General features: G+C 42.3%; 2 protein-coding genes across 3 annotated transcripts in view; one reads left to right on the forward strand and one right to left on the reverse strand.

The window, feature by feature from the left end:
- plekhh3 (pleckstrin homology, MyTH4 and FERM domain containing H3) overlaps window positions 1-12,952 on the forward strand; it is a 31,493-nt gene extending 18,541 nt beyond the window's left edge. Inside the window, exons 4-13 of one of the 2 annotated variants that reach the window (XM_075454663.1) lie at window positions 424-606; window positions 1,937-2,094; window positions 4,405-4,528; window positions 4,792-5,089; window positions 7,108-7,315; window positions 7,545-7,681; window positions 8,310-8,430; window positions 8,879-9,367; window positions 9,493-9,684; window positions 10,762-12,952. In XM_075454663.1, coding sequence (XP_075310778.1) covers window positions 424-606; window positions 1,937-2,094; window positions 4,405-4,528; window positions 4,792-5,089; window positions 7,108-7,315; window positions 7,545-7,681; window positions 8,310-8,430; window positions 8,879-9,367; window positions 9,493-9,684; window positions 10,762-10,932 — 2,081 coding nt within the window. In that variant the 3' untranslated portion in view covers window positions 10,933-12,952. The remainder of the gene's footprint in view (window positions 1-423; window positions 607-1,936; window positions 2,095-4,404; window positions 4,529-4,791; window positions 5,090-7,107; window positions 7,316-7,544; window positions 7,682-8,309; window positions 8,431-8,878; window positions 9,368-9,492; window positions 9,685-10,761) is intronic. The other variant, XM_075454664.1, reaches the window with a different exon arrangement.
- A 404-nt stretch (window positions 12,953-13,356) lies between these two features.
- Window positions 13,357-22,127, reverse strand: tubg1 (tubulin, gamma 1). The gene is made up of 11 exons (XM_075454665.1): window positions 21,928-22,127; window positions 21,444-21,556; window positions 19,429-19,596; window positions 19,239-19,307; window positions 17,973-18,052; window positions 17,758-17,884; window positions 16,606-16,692; window positions 15,372-15,521; window positions 15,109-15,261; window positions 14,855-15,016; window positions 13,357-14,510 (listed from the first exon to the last, which is right to left on the reverse strand). The coding sequence occupies exons 1-11, from the start codon at window positions 21,974-21,976 to the stop codon at window positions 14,313-14,315; spliced, it is 1,356 nt and encodes a 451-aa protein (XP_075310780.1). The 5' UTR covers window positions 21,977-22,127; the 3' UTR covers window positions 13,357-14,312.
- Between the last annotated feature and the right edge of the window lie 68 nt (window positions 22,128-22,195).

Consider the following 22,195-nt stretch of genomic DNA (forward strand, 5'->3'; position numbering starts at 1 on the left):
CCCATCTGCTGCCTAGAGAGATTCTTGTTTTGGTATGTAGGTGCAAGAGAGTATTGGCACTTTAGCAACATGGTGCTAGCAAAGTTGCTCCAATGTGAGTCTGTCCATCAGTTATTAGGATACAATAGATAGTCACAACTTTGGCTTTACATTGTTGAATAAAGAAAGGGCTATGCTGGAGACTGTATTGGATACTTGGATACTCACTGTTTTGTAGCCAAAGTCTGTGATGAGGAAAGGGTGAGAAATGAGTGTTTAGTGCTTCAAGTTGACAACTTGCTTTATTGATCGAAATCACAAAGATATTTTTATTTACTATTGAATACAAAAACAGATTTGAGTCTAAGCAGTTGACATGTGTCATATGTTACTTCATTTTAAAGTTAAGTTGTCATATGATGCTGGTGTGTATCCTATTTAAAGGTTGGCTTTTAAGGGAGGTGCGAGGCAGCTGGATCAAGCAGCGTCGTTACTGGTTTGTGCTGAGCCAGGACTCCCTTGACTACTACAGCGGACCAGAGAAAGGTGCCCGTAGACTGGGCACACTGGTTCTCACCAACCTCTGCTCTGTCATTTGGCCAGACAAGCAAACGTACAAGGAAACAGGTAAGCAAAGCAAACGCACGCACATTATCAGGGGTAAAGTACAGTAGACACAGTTATGTATCCTTTCCTGTAATCTCTGTAAATTCCAGTCAGACTTGCATTAATTCCCAATCTGGTATAGTGACCATAGACATTTATTTTGAAATTCCCAAGAACTTGCACTGTTTTTTTGTTTTTGTTTTGTTTTGTTTTATCGGTAAGTGATGCGTTTAGTCCCCTTTTACTCTCCATGTGTGCTACAATTCTGAGTAAGTTCGGGAAGTCCCAGGTACGTTTTGTCCAAAAACACAGCTCATGGTTGATCTAGAAACCTCTCATCAGAGTAATAAGCCTGGGCATCTCCCTTCCCTTTTTTTGGAGGAATGAAACAAAAGAGTTAAAGATTCAAAAGGAAAGTCTTTGCTGTGTGTGGAAAAGACACAGGAATAAATTAATCTGAGTCTCTGCCTTTCTCAAACATTCTTTCTGTCTGTCTGCCTGTCCATCAATGGAGGGGATTATGTCCTGCTGACTTCACCAAACCACTTAAAATGCCCAAACTGTTGAATAAATCCAAACCCAAACATAGTTCTTACTAACTCAATATACTAAGGGACTTTTCTGGACAGAAGTGTGCTTTCAGCAGTGGCTTTGTCACAAGCTCCCTTGGTCGTTTCACTACTGAATAGTTTTGTGTTCCCCCTAAGCCACTGAGAAATTTGTCACGTATGAATTGCATGAAATCTTTACTTCCTCTGCGTATTTTCTGGTAGTTACTAAGATCTACCACTTCCCTAAAAGGGCAGGCCTTTACAATAGTTTTGATTTAAGAGCTCCAAACAATCGAAATGAAGAAAGGTAATACCATCATGTTGTATTATCTGTAATAAAGGTTCTTAGTTTTGGATTTGTACTTCTCCAAGAACTTAAACAAAGAATAATGTGGTGCCAAGTCACGTAGCAGGAAAGCGTGATAACAGCCGTGGGGCTGCAGATCAAGCCAGGCCGCCTGGGGTATGTCTAATACTTCCTCTGCACAAGGAGGAAGCATGCCTTTCTTTCACTTTTATTGTATGTTGTCCTAGAGGAGACTCGTTGGGGAGGGGGTCAAACACTTGTGCCCTAACACATCTGCAGAATAACTGTTCTTGTTTGGGTTTGGTGTGGCTTGAGGTTCCTCTCAAGCTGACCTCTGATCCTCAGTGAAATCGAGAAACGGAGCCAGAGAAAGGGAGTTGTGGCTGATATGCTGGGTGTCCTCTGCAGGGACATTTTGCAGTACTCTTTTCCTGTTACCTTAAATCAGGTGCAACTACTTGTGCCGACCTCAATGTTTTGTTTTGTTTTCCAGGTTACTGGAGCATTACAGTTTATGGACGGAAACACTGCTACAGGCTGTACACAAAGCACTTCAACGAAGCTGTACACTGGGCTTGTGCCATCCAGAAAATCATTGATACCAAATCCCCAGTGGAAACGCCAACACAGCTTCTGATACGAGACATCGAGGTGGGGCACATAACACAAGCAAACGTATACACACAGTTGCTGCCTGTGATAAGATCCACCAAACGCAAACAGCCGTCAGACTACATATCATTCCCTCACTCTATTACCATGGAAACCACACAACCTCACAGGGCGGGGAGTCCAAAGTTTATTCTGCTAGCATTTCTCTTTTGAATGACCTCATCTTATTCTATCACACTGGACAGAACATAAAAACAGCAAGGTCGAAATTAAGTTATTTCCTTTCATTTAATGCTCAGAACAGTCGCTGCTTTTGAAAAGATGCCTTTTCCTAAACCTCCCCACGTGCAGAGAGTGTTTGAAAGGGATAGCCATATTTTTAGACCAGGAGTTGCTAGAGAACACGGCGTGCCGGAATCTCATTGAGCAGACGGATGGCTTGTCTTGCATCAGTCCGACCCTGGGGTGAAGACGGGGGCAGTTTTTGGCAGAGGAGGTCGAAGAGGGCTCGGCAAGAAGCAGCAAAACCTGATAAGCAGTCCTTTGCCTGGCCTCCTGTTTTAGTAATCTCCCAACGAGAGTCTCTAATCTCTAAAAAAGTGGTTAATCTGCTTGCCTCCTTTCACCCCCGTCTGCTTTGCCAAGAGGGGCCAAGCTTAAATTCTGGCGGAACAGAGAAAGCCTGCTTTGAAAATGCGCTTCATTCATTTATTTGGGTTTCTCATAAGAAAACTCATTTTTCTAATCTTCTGTCACTGTAATTCTTTCACTTTTTGACACAGGCACACTTTTTCATATAAGCAAAATATTTCCCCCTCTCAACCGTGATGGCCTTTGTATAAATCAAAGAGAGAATGAAGTGAGACAGCTGATCGTGGACTGGAGGCTTACTTATCTTTAAAGTCTAGATTCAGATCCTCTCCATAAAAATGATCTAAAGAGTTGAAAAAAATACATGAAGCACAAACAGTCAAAGGATATTTCAGGTAAGCCAAAATAGAGGGGGGGGAAAAAAAGTTAAATGAATACCTCAAAACTGTCACCCAAATTTGCACGAGCTAAATTAGCTTGTAAGGTAGCAAAATACTCACAAGAATACAAAATAATCTTGCCAGGTGTCAAACAGTTTGATGGTCTGTCAAACCAGTTGAGTCTAACAAGGAACAACTAGCAGTTAAGGGTGTGAATTTAACCGTAATAGACTGTGGGGAATGAGTCATCCGGTCCCCTGACAGTTTTTTTTTTTTTTTTTTTTTTTTTTTTTTTTAAGTCCTTGACCTTTTGGAAACAGGACATCAGTCCAGGTGGTCAGTCTATAACTTGCCAATAACTAATCAACTGATTTATACACAATACAAGAAAAAGGAGCCAACGGTTAGCTTGGCTTTGTTGAACACAGTAATCACCTACTGCCTTCAAAACTTGTTGAATCAACCTTTTAGTTGAAGCCTTTTTGTGGCCGGTTTCTTTTACATTTTTCTTTAAGAAAACATGGTAAATAAGCAAAGCAAGATAGTGTTGCTTTGAATACACAATACTGTTTTGCCTTTTGTATCTTCATAGTTGGATTTTTGGTGATGAGAAAAAATTATCATTCAGGTTACCAATTTGCTCCTGGCCAGTCCAATAGCTGAAGTTTTGCATTTACAATGTTGATGTGCAAGTGGCATCTCTTTCAGCTTTAGGCCAGACTGACGCCTATTTCCCAACATTTCAAAATTGTGATGCAAGTGAGACCGATTTCGGATCTAAGCTGTATCGATATAATCTGGGACGTTGTATCTGATTGAAGTTGTCCACAGTACCAGCAGACAAGACTGTTACTAAGGTGCACCAAACACTGCAGAATAATGTTTCAACCTTGCCCCACTAAGGAAATGGAAAGCTGGCTTGTCTTGTATCCAGAGAGAAGGGGTGGCAGGTTTGGAGGAGCTGCAGAGTCAGAGGGCCAGAGCAGTGGCAATGTTACTAATGAGCAACAGGTGCTAGAGGGCAATCGCATAGAAGCCATCTGTACTGCTGGAAGGCATCTATCCACATAGGCACTGAAAGACAGACACGCACGCACAGTAAACTCATTGACACTGGTGGATAAAATATAACATGTCAGTCATGCTAGTGAGGTTTGCTGGGTCATCACTTAACCTCCATGCTGCTTTGAAAGTTGCCAGAGCTGAATTTGTGACCCTGGTCAATTCGACCTCGGTCACCCCAGACAGACAAACGCACGCACTCAATTAATGCACTCACTGACCTCCTCAGGTTGACTCAAGGCTTACAGAAGGGATATTACATTTGTGTTTCAGTGTTTATTGATGTTATTCTAATTTTTCTTGCTTGTGTATGCAGGAGAATAAGTTTAACCCCGAGGTGGTGGAGCACATCTACCAACACAACCCCATCCTGAAGTACACCCAGGGCCCCCTGTATGCACCTCTGTTGCCTTTTCCCTATGGCAGTATGGAGCACACATGTAAGCACTTTTTATGTCATACATATTTCCAAAAAATAAATGTGAAGTTACAGTGAAAACATAAAATGATAACCCCATTCTAAAGAACTTTAAGTCAGTGCATGAATCTTTCATTTTAATTTCCAAACTTAAGTCAAATCAAAACATATTCTTTTTGTACACCTTGTTTATGTTTACAAATACAAATCACATTCTGTTTAAGTAGAGTAAAAAAGTATATCCGAGTATAAGACATCGTTCTTTGCTCCTCCTGCACTCCTCAGACCACAACGGGAAAGGCTACGGCTCTGTGCGCGAGGAGGCCGTGAAGCTCTTCAACTGCCTGCAGCAGCTGGAGTCGGCACGCGAGCCGGTTCCCATCATCCAGGGCGTGCTGCAGACCTGCCTGGACCTGCGGCCCCTCCGCGACGAGGTCTACTGTCAGTTAGTGAAGCAGACCAGCCACACACCTTCCCCATACACCGCTGCACATCTACGTTATTGGCAGCTTCTCACCTGCATGAGCTGCACCTTCCTGCCTGGGCCCACCGTGCTCAAATACTTACGATTCCACCTCAAAAGGTGAGACGCACACAATTAAAGTGGCTTTGCTTTATTTAGCTTGAATGGAGGAAAAAAAATACATCTTAATATATGAGCAGGAATGCTGTTTTAAATATAAAACTTGTATTTTGTGTTTGCTTTTGCAAATGAGTTCAGCATTCAGGACTCGGTCATGTTAACTTCAAAACAAATTCATCTTCTTGACTGGAGAACATCTCAAACTTAATTCAAAGTGGAAAACATGGGATTTCCTTGTTTTTTCTGGCTGTGATTTTTTTTTTTTTTTTTTTCTTGAGGGAAACTTGACATGTGGAAGTCAGGTGGAAAACACTACAGCATACCCACCGGTGTTGACAGTTTGCGGTAATGGGCTGCAGTTGTCAGTTGACATTAAGATTTTATGTTGGTTTTTTTTCTGCTTTAAAATGATTTTAGTTGAGAGTGAGTTGAGGCAGAAAGAATGTGACTTTAGACCAAGGGGTAATTGTTATTGGAGCCTGCGATGGAGAAGAGGTTTAGCTGGGAGATGGTGAACCAGTAGTGATGAGAAGTAGCAGTGAGAGTGTTGAGTCTCCACATCGGACGAGAAGCAGGCGCCACCGTCCTTATCCACCAGTTTAGATATAGTAGCTGATATGCCTTCACATCGTTAACATGTTCCACCAGACAGATTCAGTGTTTGAGGGCTGGATTTGCAGGTCTGAATTAGCCCCTCTGTCAAGCATAGTAATCTAAGTTGTTAGCAGTGCTAATCCCCTGCTCTAGATTTTCTGTCTAACGCCATGCCATCAAACCACTACAGTTTTCTATCTATATTTCTGTACTGGGAATCGCCCTCTTGCTAATGGAACAGTTGCATGCAATGGCAATTCATAATAACACTGTGGAACTCGCTGGCTCTGTGTTTTGATACGTCTCGCTGTCGCTCTCACGCACTTTCTCTCTCAGTGGATCAGCACTAAGGCTGCAGCTGGGCAGAGCTAAGACTGGAGCTGGGCAGTGGGCCCAAAAACACTCCTCCCTCACTCCCCCAGTGCCCTGAGAACCCCCCAGGGAATGTCTGCTGTCAGAGAAAAGGCCAGAAGAGAGAAAGCAGAGGAGAAGGAGGGGGCAAGTAAGCAGGAAATGACAGAAAGAGCCAAAGAGAGGAGAGTATAGGAAGAATCAGAGATTCAGCGGAACATTCCTGATTATGTTTCAGCAGGACAAATCCCACCCTGTGGCCATTTGGTTATGAGGTTGCAAGACATTGGAGTAAATAAGTAAGCTTTGATGTGTCTGTGTCTCTCTTTCCTTTGCGTTTTATATTTTAACATGAACATTTGCGTGTAATTGCTTCCTTCCTGTTTGTATGTCTGTGATTTTTACACAGGGCTGAGGCCATAACTCCGTCAGGCTGTATTTCACACCTTTCTCTCACACACACACACACACACACACACACACACACACACACACACACACACACACACACACACACACACACACACACACACACAAAGTGAGACTACAGGCTCTAGTTGAAGTGTGTTGTCTTTTGCCTTTGTGTCCCCTCTTTTTCGTTGATAAGCTCCACATACACACACTCACTCATCACCCCTGGACACTCCACTGGGAGGAAGTGGCAGGTCACTCTGGTTCACAGGAGCGGAAACACCTTTTCCTGTTTCATGCGCTACCCAAAGTCAAACATGTTTTCTTTGCCATTTTCCTTTTCTTTGAAGGATTGAGGGATGTTGAGTCTTTTAAGTCCTTAACAGCTAAAGTGAGAGCATTTGTCATTCCTCGCCTCATTGACTTTTTAGCATTGCCAACCCAAAGAAAATAAAGAATGGAGCTGAATCAAAAGGATGACGCAAAGTCCATGATCGCAGCATTACACTGGCAGATTATGAGTCAGTTAACATGAACAAATTCTCTCTTTTTAGTATTGGGAATTTTTTTTTTGTTTAAATGGCGTATTTAATGCTTTAACAGGCGAGCACACACGCATACTTGCTAATGTCATTTTCTCACACTCTTGCCGTTTCCTGTAGGATCCAGAGCCAAACTCCTGAGTCTGAGATGGATAACTATGCGTCATTCATCAGCGAGGCTTTGGAGAAGACTAAGTGTCGGGAGTGCGTGCCATCCTGGGAGGAGATCCAGATGTTGATGAACCGACAGGAGATGCTGTGCACTGTGCACTATCCTGGCCCTGGGTCCTGCCAGCTCTACATCAGCTCGCACACTACTGCCAATGAGGTTTGGGAGCGTCTTTTTGTATCCCGCTTGGCCACTCAACTTTGTTGTCTTTCAGCTTCTCTCACATGTTCCAGTTCAAAATGGAAGCTAGTGTAACTCTACAAAGCACTGAAAATCACTGAAACTAAACTTCTAACGTTTTTCTTTTGAGTCTAATCATTTTTGTGGCCATCTATCTTTTTTTTTTTTTTTTTTTTTTTTTTTAACCCACTACCCTTCCCCTCATCAGGTTGTTCGAAGGATGCAAGAGAAGCTGGGTCTACACGAGAGTAAAAACACGTTTGCACTGTATGAGCAGAATGCACTGTGGGAGCAGCCGGTCGCAGGGAGCGCTCTGATCGCTGACATCCTGACCAGGTTCAAAAAGTGATTCACACTTTTTCCTGTAAAACAGAGCAGACAGTGTAAGGAAGTCAGACACAATAAAAGATATGCAGTCAGGCATGCTATCAAAGCAAAAAAAAAAAGTCTCCTAGATATCTGAACCACTTGCCACCAGTTAGAGTAGCACTGACAGCAGTGGCAGACTGTGTATGTTATCTTGTCTAGTTCTACTTCTACGCTTGATGTAATCCAGTATCCTTGATATCTGGTGACCTTGCTTGGTCTAGGTGGCCAAACATGACACCCTGCTGGGAAACTGGACTTGTGTCAGTATGTCTATCAGCAAAACCAACCAGCCGCTAGATAACAAAGGTGAAGCTGATGTCATTTATTTCTTCAAGCCAGAGTCTCGAATGAAACAATTAGGTGTCCATTTGGAATAAAATGGAACTCTGTTTTCTTAACAAGCGTGGGCGCCTCTGTTGTTGCAGTGTTGATTGATAGAGTAAACATGAAACCCCCAGGTTACTGAACGACAATATTACACATTCAAGAGGCACTATCTTGTAACATATTAACAGGAAGGCTTAAGATTTTTTTATATGGCTTTTTATATTGGATAATCTTTGCCTGACCAACTTTTAACCCTTTGCGTCCCTCCTCTGTGCAGCTTCACCACCAAAGAGTCGGAGTCTAAATCCCAGTGGAAACTGTGTTTCAAGCTCTACTGCTTGTTGGATGCTGACAGCATACCAGTGGACAGCATAGAGTATTTGTTCCTCTTTGAGCAGGTAAGGAAGTACAACACGTCCTTTGTCCTTTGTCGACAAAGGACAGTATTCTCCCGAGACGGTCTTTGCCATGAGTGGCCATTAAAGTGTTGATAATGAGAAATAATTTATTGACCTGCAGTGATTCATTCCTTCTATTTCATTGGATTATTTGTGGGTTTTTTTACAGAACAATCTGTAGTCACAGCCAGTAATCTAATGCGTGGTGATTGTAATAAAAATGTGCTGCATTAAAAGCATGACTAAGAGTACTGGCTGGATTGCACAAGGGGCAAAAGTCAGCTATGACTAGCTCCATTCTAGCATTTTCCTAGAACTCCTATAAAAAAGTTATGAGACATATATAACAGGGTGAGGTAAAATGAATTGATGATACAACTGAGGTTATTACTGACAAACGGTACCTTCTTGTTCTTCTCTGTCTCTGTCCTGGTCTTTTGTGCTGCAGTGCCATGAGATGGTGATGCGTGGTCAGCTGCCCGCCTGTGAGGAGGACCTGCAGGCGTTAGCTGCCCTGAGGCTTCAATGCCTGATGGGTGACTTCAGCACACACGCTCCCTGCCCACCTTTGGACGAGCTGTTCCCAGGTCATATGCTTGAGACTCGGGTTCTCATGTCCATCTCGGCCTCGCAGGCAGCACCTCCTTGTCAGGTGGCGGCTCAGGGCTGTCCCACAACACAGCGCTTTCCAACGGGCCTCCTAGCTGGGACGCTGTGGAGCCACACAGCTACAGCGGCGCACAAGCAGAAGGTGGAGCAGGACATGCGGCTGCGGAGTCGGCTGAAGGAGGAGGCCGCTGCTGTCATGGCATCCATCTTGGAGCGTTGGAAAGATCTGTCTGGCTACAGTCGGAGAGACAGTATGGCTGCCTACCTCACAATTGCACGCCAATGGTCAGGCTTTGGATGCACTCTTTATGAAGTGGACTTTTATATTGTGAGTATTGAGACGTCATGCTTAAATATTTCTCAATCGGAGCTTGAGAGCTGCTGGGGTGTTTAGGTGAATACATGGAGAATTGTGCCCTGCTCTGACATTTGATTGCCATTTTCCATCCGCAGAGTTCAACAGGGAGTTTTTCCCAGAAGCTGTGGCTGGGTGTAGCCGCTACGTCTGTGTCTCTTTACAAGCAGGGAGAATCAGAGGCCCTGGAGTCTTTCCCTTATGGCCAGATTTGCTCTTATGGCATGTCTGACAGCAACACCTTCAAGATCACAGCTGGAGATCGAGATCTGCTATTTGAAACCACTAAGGTATAACGGCTCGCATCCCAGGTTAACACAAACGTAGTGAAAGAGGGAAACCTTCTATTTCTTGGTGTGCTTCACATATTATCAATTTCAATTGAAGTCAGTGGAAGGCCAAAGGAGCCTTATCACCAAGCAGAGTTCTGCTGCATAAGAGAAAGACGCAGGCCGTCTGCTCATGATACACTCTCCCACACACACTTCCTGCTCATTAATTCACTCATTAATTTGGTCTAAATAGGGAGCACACAACCTGACTATTCTCTCCAACCAGTGGCAACCACCACCACAAGTTTAACTTCCTGCTTTTAAATGGCATTTGGGTGAGTTTTATTGGAGTGGTTAGATTAAAATATTAGGCTAAACATTTCTCAGAAACACGGACGCTCTTCCAGACAGTCTTTTTTTCCTTTTTTTTACCCCCGTTGAGAACAAATCTTGCCTTTCACTGGGCTGATTTCCTTGCATCTTCCCACACTGAACAACAAAACCCTTCTGTGATCTCTTGTGGGGCACAAAAGTAGCTTTTATTTATTTATTGGACGCACAGGCAAATTGAAGTGCAACTCACTTAAATCTTTATATTGCTCAGACATTAATATGAGAGATTTTGAGTTATTGGGCCTCGTTGGACAAAGAGCAGATTTGCACAGAGTCTTTATTTTTAGGCTCAGAGTTTTGAAAAGCAGGTGATTGTTTGATCATGTCTAGGGGAACATTAGCAGGACTAGAGTAAGTGATTGTCATAGTGGCTTTTTGCCGTCGTGCCCATCAAGGCCAAGGTAGTTATTAATGAAATCCTCCGCAGGGCTTTCCCTGCATTTTTTTTCTGCAAAAGCTGCTAAACAAAATATTTCAAAGTGATGAAATAATCACACACAAGTGATGCTTACAATAATGTTCCGACAGAGGGGTGTGTACTGTACTGTATGTTCTCCATAAATGCCAAATAACATCATCCTTTGCTTCTGGAGGCTTTTCAAAACAGCTGGATGAAATCATCTGTCTCCACCCTCCTGTGACAGTGCCAGACACTAAGACTGCCACCAATTTGACCCCACTCTTTCTCTCTCTCCATCACAGCTGACTGAGATCATGCAGCTGATGAATGCGTATTTCAGTGCCATCCGTCGGCAGCGAGGAAAAGGGGAAGATCCTGAAATCAACATCACAGAAAGCACCGAGGTGGGCTTCCATCACCTGGCCTCAACGCCGACACCCACACTCCTGGAACTGCCCTCACACCCCGTTTGAGAGGAACCCATACTCAAGTTATCCCCCTCAGCCCCCATCGTCCTCCTCCTTGCGGCCTCCTATGAGGCCCAGTCCCAGTCCTCTGGACCCTGCGCCTCCTCTGCTGGGAATGGCGCAGCAGCCAAAACAAAGAAAGGGCTGTTTTCACTCTCCATCCATGAAAATAAACCCTCGCTGAGCTTTCCAGCTGAAGGAGCTGGCCATAGAATGGGAAGGGGGTAGGGAGGGGATGGGAAGGCAACTGTTTTGCAAGTGAGCCCAGAAATGCAGAGAAACTACTGCCGTTTCTGATGAGGTGACCCCCACCGCATCCTGTTATGCGACCATCTCCGTCGCCCTACACGGTAATACTTCCGGCCCCCTCGACACTGTGAGATGTTGGCGTGAGCTTTACCACATCAGGGAGAGACGGCACCACAAGAGTTAAACTTGCAGTAATGAAAAGCTGTGGAACTACCCTCATAAAGCCATCGCTTAAGAGTGAAAACACTACCCTTTCCCCTCCTGTTCTCTTGAGGTGTGCCATATTGGATTTGCCTTTCCTAGAAGGCAGTCCCTTGTGCACTGCTGGAATAGTGTTGAGAACATTCAGTGACACACAAACACGCCCACCCTCCCCTTCTTTACCGCTCTGTCTTTCAGCCCCCCACACACCCGCACACACACCATATGCTCACGCTCTCTCACATGCCCTTACGCTGACACGTTCATCACAGTCAGTTTTCATAAGGTCTCGGCTGGGCTTGCATTACCTGGAACTGTTGATGCAGTGAGCCATGTGAACTTGGAACTGAAAACAGATGTTGAACTCTGTAGCTAAGTCACTTTGGCTGCCACAGCCTCTTGCCTATGGGTATATGTGTGGATCTGATCATTAAAAAAACATTTCCTTGATGACACATGGGATCTGTGTTAATTGTTTCAGAGAAATCAAAGGTTTTCCGAGCCATTTCCAATATGTTACCACCAAATGCTCCGATATGTCCTTTGCTGTGCTGCTTGTCTTGGCTGTAGTCCCGGACATGAAACTTGGATGACACTTGACTGAGTTAGTTTCCCAATGCAGCTCTTTTCTGCTGAAGATAACAGGTGCTTCTTTAATGTTATTTTTCACAATGTATATATATAATGGAGGAGATTCCACAAAGCTTAGTCGCCACCAGATATGCAGATCCCTTAAGATCTGACTTCATATTTACCGTACAGTGCCCTATTTCTAAGCAAAGTCTTCTAATCAGGCCGTGGATGCTTTTTTGTTTTATTTATGTAAACTTCACATTAACTGTTCATTGTCTTAATTGCAGACCCGGGCTTACTCTAAAATGATGTTTGCTTTAACTCGTCAGAGCCAAAGATTCTTTTGGTTCTGCTCCTTAAAGCACCATGTGTGTAAATCCCCAGGTAGCTCTTTCATTTTCACTATTTGAGCATTCTTGTGAAGCCAAAGTTTTGCCACGGTATGGCTTTGAAAATGGACCAAAGATTTTCTTTAATAAGCTTTTACAACATTAAATGATCCAAATGCAGACAGATTCCCTAATTTATATTAAACAGTTTTCACTTTTATTCATTCATCTTTAAACGTAAACATCAGATATCCTGTTGTATGTTGAACTTACTTTTTTGTAGTAATGACAATGTAGGAATATGATTTGTAAAGATAACACCACAGTGCTGTCTGCTACACAGCCCCTTGCAATAACCAGCCTCAAACCTGTTTCCTCACTGTGGAAGGCCATGACAAGTCATTGCACAGTCAGTCCTGTCCCCTGCTCAGAAGCAGGTCTTTAGCTTTTTGTTCTGCAGCTGCAGGCAGCTCAAAGCAACACATAAAAAGGAAAAAAGAAACAAAAAAAACTGCAGATGTCTTTGCTTAGTATTAAGCTTATTTGTATGCTGCATGGTACCTTTTTATGTAATGTGTATAGTCAATTGCACTATTGTTTTTAACTAACTTGGGAGTGCAATAAAAACTATAAATACTGTATGTAATTAATAAAAACAAAAATGAAAAAAAAATCTTCCAGTCTTATCCTTTCTGCGGTTTCATTTTCAAAGAAAACAAAAAGTGCTTTCATGTGGGCAGATTTGTAAAGCTGCGTTGAGTATTTTCCTTTAGGTGCATTTAAATTGAAAGAAAAAGAAAAAAGCTGAAGCTCGGCCTGGGCAGCAGAGCTTAAATCTTCCTCCCCCTAAGTTTTTCCATTGCAAACAATAGCTGTTTGAGCAGGCATTGCTAAGTGCCTTTACGTTCCCCCAAGGTAATGAGCCTTATCTGAATTAGATGAACAGGCACCCTCAGCTGCAGGTGAGTGGGGGAGAAATATTTCTTTGTCATCCTGAAGAAGGATTCAGTTTATAACTGATGGGTAAAAGGTGATGTGTTCATAAAACAAAGTGGGTGAAAAAAAAAATAAGATAAAGCAATAGAAAATGTGTTTATTATTCTTACACAGGTCCAACAAGCAAAGCAACATGGAACAGTAAATCCACTTTAGACCGCAACGGAGAAACTAACATATTTACAGGCATGGCAACCAAGTGTGAAAACCAGTTTTAACGTCATCAATTATATGTGCAAACTGTTGCTTTGGAGAAACAGTTTGCATATTTTGTTAAAATATCAATGCTGTTTAAACAGCAGCTATTTTAACACCATTTATGGCTCAAGTCCAACTTCAACTTGACATTCGTGTTGGTTATGTACAGTGGTATCATGTGAGTACTTTATCAGCAGCAGACAGATGGTACAATGCAACATGTTTGAAATGTGAGGTAAAGACCAAACCAACATTAACCATCATGCTATGCATTCTGTCCTCACCATTATACAAGGCAGTCACTCCTTAGGCTGAGGGCGTTTTCACTGTAAATCAACGTCACAAAAACTAAACTCTACTCTGTATAAAAATAGACCAAAAAAAGGCAACAGGTTGTTTTAAATTGCTGAAAACTGGAAAAATGGTTTACAAGGGGTGTGGTATAGGAGACAAAACAAGTGTAAATAGAAATTTATAGAATGTTTTAGAGATAACAGATTATTCATTCAATTATAAGGTAGGCGACTTTTCTTTCTTTTTTTCCCCCTGTGTCAGCTAAGGGTAAGAATCTTCAGAATACACTACGGTCCTGGAAAATACTTTGGTTATAATGCGAGTTGGTCTTAACAATAACGCCCAAGTATCTTCTTATCGGGACACAAACACTATCATTACATGCTATAACAAGCCAATAAATATTTCTTTCCAGAAAAGCAGCTATAGCCAAACAACAGTCAACTGAGTGACAACTACGTGGGGAAAAATATTCTTAAGAGCTAAGATGGAATAAACTTAGCCTGTATGCTGACTGGGTTGTAGCAGAGACGAGAAAAAGTCAGTTCACTGTTCTTGCGTGCCCCAGGAAATGTAGTCGGGCCGTGTTGCTGCGCTGTACTCGTCTACCAGCTGCTGGACAACTTCACGAGAGTTGTCCAGCTCGTCAAAGTTTTCCTTGAATATGTCCTCCTTGCGAAACTGCTCCAGGAAGGCCTCACGCTTACGCAGTTTGTCATACTGCCTGCACGTCCGCTCAAACAACTGTGGGGCAGCAACAGAAAGGGACATCAAAACAATCACTGAAACAAGGCAAGTTTCAAGTTCTTATTCCGTCTTCCTTAAACTCTTCATATTTTTGGTTTTGTTTAAATCACCACTGCTTCACGGGAAAGAAAAACTAAACCTATGACTTCACTTTAACTTCCTCTTCATGACAAATTTAGGTCTTGTACTGTAGCCATTAGTAATGGCTTTCTCAATCATCTTAGAATAAATATAATGATGTCACATGACTCCCACTTCTTTCAGCTTTGAAAGAAGCGATTGAAAAAAAAGATTGGAGAATTAAATAATTGAGCTGATTTAAAGTTATGGCGAAGACTTACAGAGGAGATGCTTGTGTGGTTGGCCATCATCAGGCCGCTGACTCTATGAGCTGAGGGCAGATACGGGGACTTCCTGGACAAAGCCACCTGGATGCTGGCAGGACCCCAAGGAATGAAGTTGGCAAGTTTGCGCTCCCGGATCCTTTGGAGGCTTTTATGAACCTACAGTAAAGTTGGTCCAAATGCATTTGAAATCATTCATTTAGAAAAACAAATTGCATTTAAACATAATTATACTTTGAGCCCAGTAGTACCTGTGTGGGGTCAACCTCTCCCTGGATGATGTTGAGGATGGCGATGTAGCAGTGGCTGGGCTGCCTCTCTCTTCCTGTGGACACCATCACATTCTTGGGTTGCAGAAGTCTCCTCATCACATCCAGCACTGTGGTTTTCCTCACACTAGCAACCTGAGACACAGTTAGGCTCGATAAATTTCAATTCCAGCATCGTGGCGCCATTTAATATAGTGCGTTTTATCTGCCGATCGCACTGAACAACACAAAAAGACAAAACTCACCGACTGGTCGGTCGTGAGTGGCGTATATCCAGTCATGAGGAAGTGCAGACGGGGTGTGGGGATGAGGGAAGCTATCAGACCGATAAGATCGTTGTTCATATAGCCCGGGTAGCGCAGGGTGGTGGTGCTTGCAGACATGATTGTGGAAACCTGCATTTGTGAAAGTTCAAGCAGACAAAGTTTTATAGTGTTGCTACAGGACATTCTGTCAAGTGTAAACCACCGCTTGATGCAGGAGTGACGCAGTGTAAATATCCACAATATAGCTCTTGCCTAAACAGACGTGAGATTGTTCTTAGTTTTTTTTTTTTAAAGTTTGAGCTGTTTTAGATGGTGAAAGATTCACTCATCCAGTGGCACCATTCTCTGAAGCTTTTAGCTTTACTTTGCCCATCAGGAAAACTTCTGATTCTGCAAAATGTTCATGCTCAGACAACTCAAAAGTACTTTTATACAGCCCCACTTAAAAAAGAAAAAGAGAAAAACATATCCGTTAAAGCAGTTAGGCAGCTAATCTTATAACATTTCTATGACATAGACACCGTACACATAGGAGATTCCCCAATCGGTCAACGCGCTGCATCTTCACGCTCAGGTCTTGACATTTGATTCACAGCAACTGTTACAACTGTTATACATTCTTTTCTCAATTGTTCCCACAATGTGGTATGATCTCACTAGACGAATGTAGTTTGGCATACGCGACCTGGAGTGTCTCCAGTCAAGGAAGCTATGATGCTTTTAAAGATTGTGGGTATGTTGTGCAAACGTTGTTACATTAACACTTGGCAGAAGATGAGAGCCTGATCAACTACAAATCGTGGTCAGCAGATTTTTTTAGACATTATATGAACATTATTTTCATGGCAGGGTAATTTGTCCCAAAACCTGTCACAAAATACCAGGTATAGAAATGCATTAGCATGCACTTCTCTGCAAGATAACTTGCATCATAGTTGATGTTCTGGTAACTGATATATAAAACAGAAACATAATAGATCAAAGGAAAATGCGGCCATATGTAAATCATTTCTAAGAAAAACTAAAATCCAGTCTGATGTGCAACTGACTCGCCAAACTAGTTTGTTAATTTATTGAGCGCAACGTGTCTCAGAGCGTCTGCACTGTTCCTGGGTGTGATTTCACAACAAGAAATGTTCAAAGTACAGCTGAATCTAAACAAGCCGACTGCCAAGCAAAGAACGGACATAAAGCTGACTGATATGGCACTCACCAGCTGATTGACCTGGGAGAACGAGGGGTTCTGGATATGCAGCCTGTCTGTGGCGATGCGATTTAGAGCCGTGTTATCCAGCACAACCTGACGCACAACACACAAGAGTGCAATTATTAGACAAATGAAGAGGAGAAAAGGTCAGTACACTGTCAATGCACTGCTACCCTGTTGAGGAAGGAATGAGAGGGTATCACAGTGATGACGCAGTCAAGGAACCTCGTAAGAAGCCACACAGTGTGCTGTTGTTAGAAGAGTTGAACATAAAAGACACAGTGTACAGTCACAACAGGAGCACAGATTCTATTAACTCTCAGCCTAATTCAATCAACATGACGGCCTTATGCAAGACCCTAGAGGAAGTAGGTATTAAAGAGGAAACACCATTAGACTGTCAGTGCGTCTCAGACTAATACAATCACCAATTCAAGACTGAGATCTAATAAGTTGGATTTGTAAGGCCTCAATGCTGCCACTGCAGTTTGCGTCTTGAGCACATTGCTACACAAGTGATAAAGAAGCCTAAAAAGCTGACTTTCCTCAAAGTAACCATCAAGACGAAAGAAATCAGAAGAAATCAGAAATAGCATGATAAGAGACAACAACATCAAACAAAGCAATCAGAAACATACTCTGTGGGGATAGTTTCTGTTAGGAGTGGGCAATCTGACAATCTTATATCATGAAGGATCTTAATTATGGATGTGATTTTGCTTTAAATAAATAGCAGCGCTATCCAATCTGTCATTCTCCACATTAACCACATGAAAGCGTGGATTGAAATTCAACCCAAAAGGAATGTCACATTACTTCTTGGCTCGATTTTCCAAACCTAGTTTCAGTGAAAAAGTCAAATAAACAGAGTTTTACAAAACTACAACATGAGTGTATAAAAGGTCTGAGACTTAATCAAATGTTTTGCTTTTTTTTTTAGGTTTCATAAGTCACAACAGAGTTTGATATTTTCTGGGAAAGACTTTCTACGCAGTGGATCTGTGCCATTTATGTGTGAACACATGAGACCATACCTAATTAACAGTCTGACATCACATCATTATTTTCTTGGAATACATCGACTATGATGGACTGTGCACATTTTATCATGGGAGCAATGGGAATAATCAATATCTGCTCTGGTGTACTGCTGCTCACCACGCAGTCTGCGTTCTGGGTGAGCCTTTTCAGCGTGAGGAGCGAGTTGTACGGCTGAACAACCACGTCACTCATCTCATCCTGGTTTGGGAAAACAGAGTAGGTCTGTACCAGCTTCTTTGGATACCTGAAGAACAGAAAATATATATCATTTGCACACGCCAAATCACGAGAAGACAAATGTAAGTGATCGAGCTGCGTGTGTTTTTGTGGACCTGTCATTGAGTTTCTCCAGTAGATATGATCCCAGCCCCGAGCCAGTTCCCCCAGCGATTGAATGGCACAGGACAAATCCCTACCAAGACAAAGGGTTACTCATTACCAGCAATTTCAAGGTGCAGTATATGCAACATGCGTGTAAAGCTTACACTTAACTCCATTGGTGCAGAAAGCTGAAAGTGTGTGGGTGAGCAAATGCCTTGCTTCCTTGGCAGTTATATAAATGGTAGCGCAGCCCCACCTCGCAAATGGGCTCCCACCCCCCGCCAAGACTGCCAAGTAATACCTGCCTTTAACACTTGCCCGCCTATTATCACCAGACACACTACACGCCACACCCTGCCAACATACACATGCCAGCGGCAGCTCGGCCCACCTTCCTATCCAATGCACACATGAGTGCGCACACTAAATAATAATGTGGGGTCATAATGTGAAGGAGTTACAGAAATTGCAGACCTTTGAGGGAAAATGCGAGTGTTATTTTATGGGAGGCTGGCAGCTGAACTGAGTGCACAAAAGAGAGGCTAAGAATAAGATTGAGGCATGGCTGTGTGACTTTGCTGGTTTTCAGATGACAGACTCTGGCACCATTTTAACATGTTGTTTCCATTAAGTCAGTCATTTCAACATGCCTATCACCGCAACAGACACAACAGTCTGCTTGAATAACAGTGAGAAGACATGTGTGAGGTAAGATCAAGTAACCCATGTCACCATTTAGACAAAAAAATGGATAACCGAGTTTAGGCTGAGCATCAACGGCAAAATCTCACTGAAAGACTTAAAGGAGTAACAAATTAACTAAAAAAACAACATACAAAATGATCGGTGATGCCAAATTACACAAAATTATCCCAACCACACCACTACAAATGGACACATATATCCAAAACATACCCAATAACAACAAAGTCTCAAGAAGACCACGAAGAGATAAACAACTTTGACAAAGAGCGCCAGAAAATGACCACAAACTGACTAAAAAAAAGATCACAAAGATCACAAAGAGACAACAAACACACACAAAATTGCCACACTTTAAAAAGACAACAATCACAAGAGTTGATCTATCCAAATCACTGCTACTCTTACAGTCTAAAATAATCATCCAAATGAACTTTAAATAAATGGGTTCAGCCAGCAAACTGTGATACTGCTATTGATTTACTTTTAAAATCTTTTTTCCCCCCAAAATTCCACACAACCACAGCCCGAGTAATCTTCAGGGGCAGTCGATATGCAATACATGATAAACTTGCCTCCAGACTGTCGCTGCCATCTGCCTCTCGGTCAATGATGTCAAAGATATCTTCTTGAATTTTTTTGCCCTAAGGGGGGAGAAGGATAAAAAAAAAAGCCAGAACCAATTTGAACATACTTTTAATGAGTATTTAACTTCAGTTGGGAATAATAACATTATGTTGAAAACATGCTAATTCTAGCAATCACCTGCGAATATCCACTGGCCCAGTTATTCCCAGCACCTCCACCGTGCTCAGACAGGTATATGTTCTCTGGGTTGTACAGATTTGCGTAAGGGGAGTTGAGGATAGAGTGAATCACGCGGGGCTCCAAATCCAGGAGGACCGCACGAGGGATGTAGTGCTCATCATCAGCCTGTGGAGTTTGATAAACAACCAGGGATTAGGTGGTCACACTGCACAATCTGTTTCCCTGCAGGGTGTGCTCGCCTTTTGTCCCATTCACATAAGAAGCATGCCATCTAGCGGGGAAATAATGGTGGTGTACTTCAGGAGCACACAAACATTACCAGGTACAGACTGGACACATACCCTTTATCCCATTTCCCAGTTTGTACATTTTCCACTCCCACCAGAAAGTCCCTCCCACCAGAAATGTGCTTGTAAGAGGTGGGAGAATACCTATATTCTTCACATTTACCTTCATGCTGTCATGATAAACAGGCTTGTCCTCTGGGAGGTACTAATTAATATTTACTTGACAAAAAAACATTTAAAAGTTTTCATATGTGTACATAACACTGATTAAACACCATCCCATTGGTCTCAATCCCAGATGTTAGTTGTTTTTTTTTCCCACATAGATTTAAAAGGGGCTGGATTTATTTCTTATTGATCCTAATTTTATAGCCACATTTGGACAACACGCTCCCACAATGTAATGTACAAGCACTAGATAATACTTTACACTACCTCACATTCTATATAAATTAAAATTCAACAGTCCCTGACAAGAGAAACAAGAAGAAATAGTGAATGAGAGGTTCAAGTCCTTATCATGGCCTAATTATTCTCAGTAAATATCTAAAGAAAATTATGTAGATGTTCTTGTTGTTTGGTTTTTATTTACTTGTAAGAGATGTTGTGCTGGACAATACAATGTTGTGCCACTTCAGGTATAACCTATTGCCTGAGCCAGCAAGAGCTGTCCAGTTAGTCCTCATGAAAACAAGTATTTTCGAGGATGTAAAAATAAATGACAATTTTTGTTTTAAAAAAAGCAAAAAAAACGAGCCAAACCAAAAACTTCAGGATCAGGACCAACTGACAAAAATAAAATTGTCAGTCTAGTAATTTGGTGTGTGGTAGTGTCTGCTTGCTGTCTAGGTACTGTATGCTCTCTCATGTAGCAGCAATGTGCTTCAATGGTTGCTGATTGCTTTTTGTGTCTAAACTGTGTCTGCATGGTAGCCTCAATCCAGTCCAAACTGCATGAGACTTCAAAGTACCCAACAGGCAGCCATGATAAGAGCTGGTCCACTTCTCAAAAATACTGAGGAAAAGAGTGCCACCACTTTATTCATCCTGTCCCTTAGCCACAGGATACACTTGACCATATTTTATGAAGGAAAGGGTGATCATTGCTTCCTACAGTTCCCCGAGTCTGCAACTTTCAAAGCAATGCCATATTATTTTCATACAGTCCTAGTATTATTACTACGTCAACAACTGTTTATGAGAGTGAGCAGCCTGTGACAACATTTACACTGTTTTATTCTTTTTTAACAACAAAGGTTGGTAAAAAAAACAAAAAAAACTTAAGATGCTGAAATAATCTATATGACAAAGCCTCTGTGAAACAACCTATTAAGACTGAATTAAATCAATTATCTACAACATTTTTTTTCGCAATATATTTTTAACAGTTTTAGTTCACAACTACAGCCCCATTTCATTGCTTAGTGTTAACTGTGTTAACAGCCTTCCTTAATCTTGTGACGTTTTTCAATAAGGTCAAGGAACGGTGCTATGGAAAAGACTTAAGATCTCCACATCCTGTTAAGAGCAGGTGTCTGGTATGAAAAGGCAGCTTCTGTGCCACTCCATCTGCGTGGTATTTTCATCAAAGCATGTCAGACATCTAAATTGAATCAATTTGTTCATGTCATCCACTCAGGCCACCGCCACGTTATCCATTTTTTCCCAACCATTACTGTGCGTGGTAGGTAATATGGATGTAAACTCCTGCTCTGCTTCACTTACCTGATAGAAGAACACATCCTTTCTGTCCGTTCCCTCAGTTGCAAACTCCTCCACAATCCCCTCTGGGCTGATGCCATGTTCTGCACACAGCTGCTTCCAAAACTCAAACCCGACTGCAAAACAGAGACACGTGTGGGCAAAACGTTAATTCGTATTAAGGTTAACTTCTTGTCCGTGGTGCAGTTATCTGTGTATTAGTAAAACATTGATGAGATCAATCACCACAAACAGCAGTTACCTCATTAAAATTGACCGCTAAAGTTTATAATATATTGCATTAGCTCTGTGGGAACCCTATAAGCCATTAGTTATCTAAGACACTAAAACATTTCCCCTAATTACATTAGTATTAGAGGTAGCTACACTTCTTATTAGCACAAAGCCAAACAGACCATCATCGCTAGCTAACTGAAATGCTTGACCCTAGCTAACGATATGGGTTTGCTTTTGAGCGGAGGGTTAGCAATACTAATACGTCACGTACTTTGATTTCCACATTGTCCAAGCTGAAGCGTTATAATTTCCCGGGGCATGTTGAATCGTCAGTTACTCCTTCTTTAGCTAACCTGCTAGCTATCCTGCTAGCTAAATGCTACAAGAAAGACAGCCGTAGCTCACACCGCTTCACCACCACCAGCCTGCTTGTTCCCGCTTGGTACTGTTGTGACACTTCAGGGTGGACTTCTTCTACGGTTTGCTAGCAGATAACAAACAGACATGTGTCGCATTTGCCGCCACACAATGTGTGGGAG

This window comes from Odontesthes bonariensis, chromosome 21, assembly GCF_027942865.1.
Source record: "Odontesthes bonariensis isolate fOdoBon6 chromosome 21, fOdoBon6.hap1, whole genome shotgun sequence".
In the NCBI taxonomy this organism is placed as follows: Eukaryota; Metazoa; Chordata; class Actinopteri; order Atheriniformes; family Atherinopsidae; genus Odontesthes; species Odontesthes bonariensis.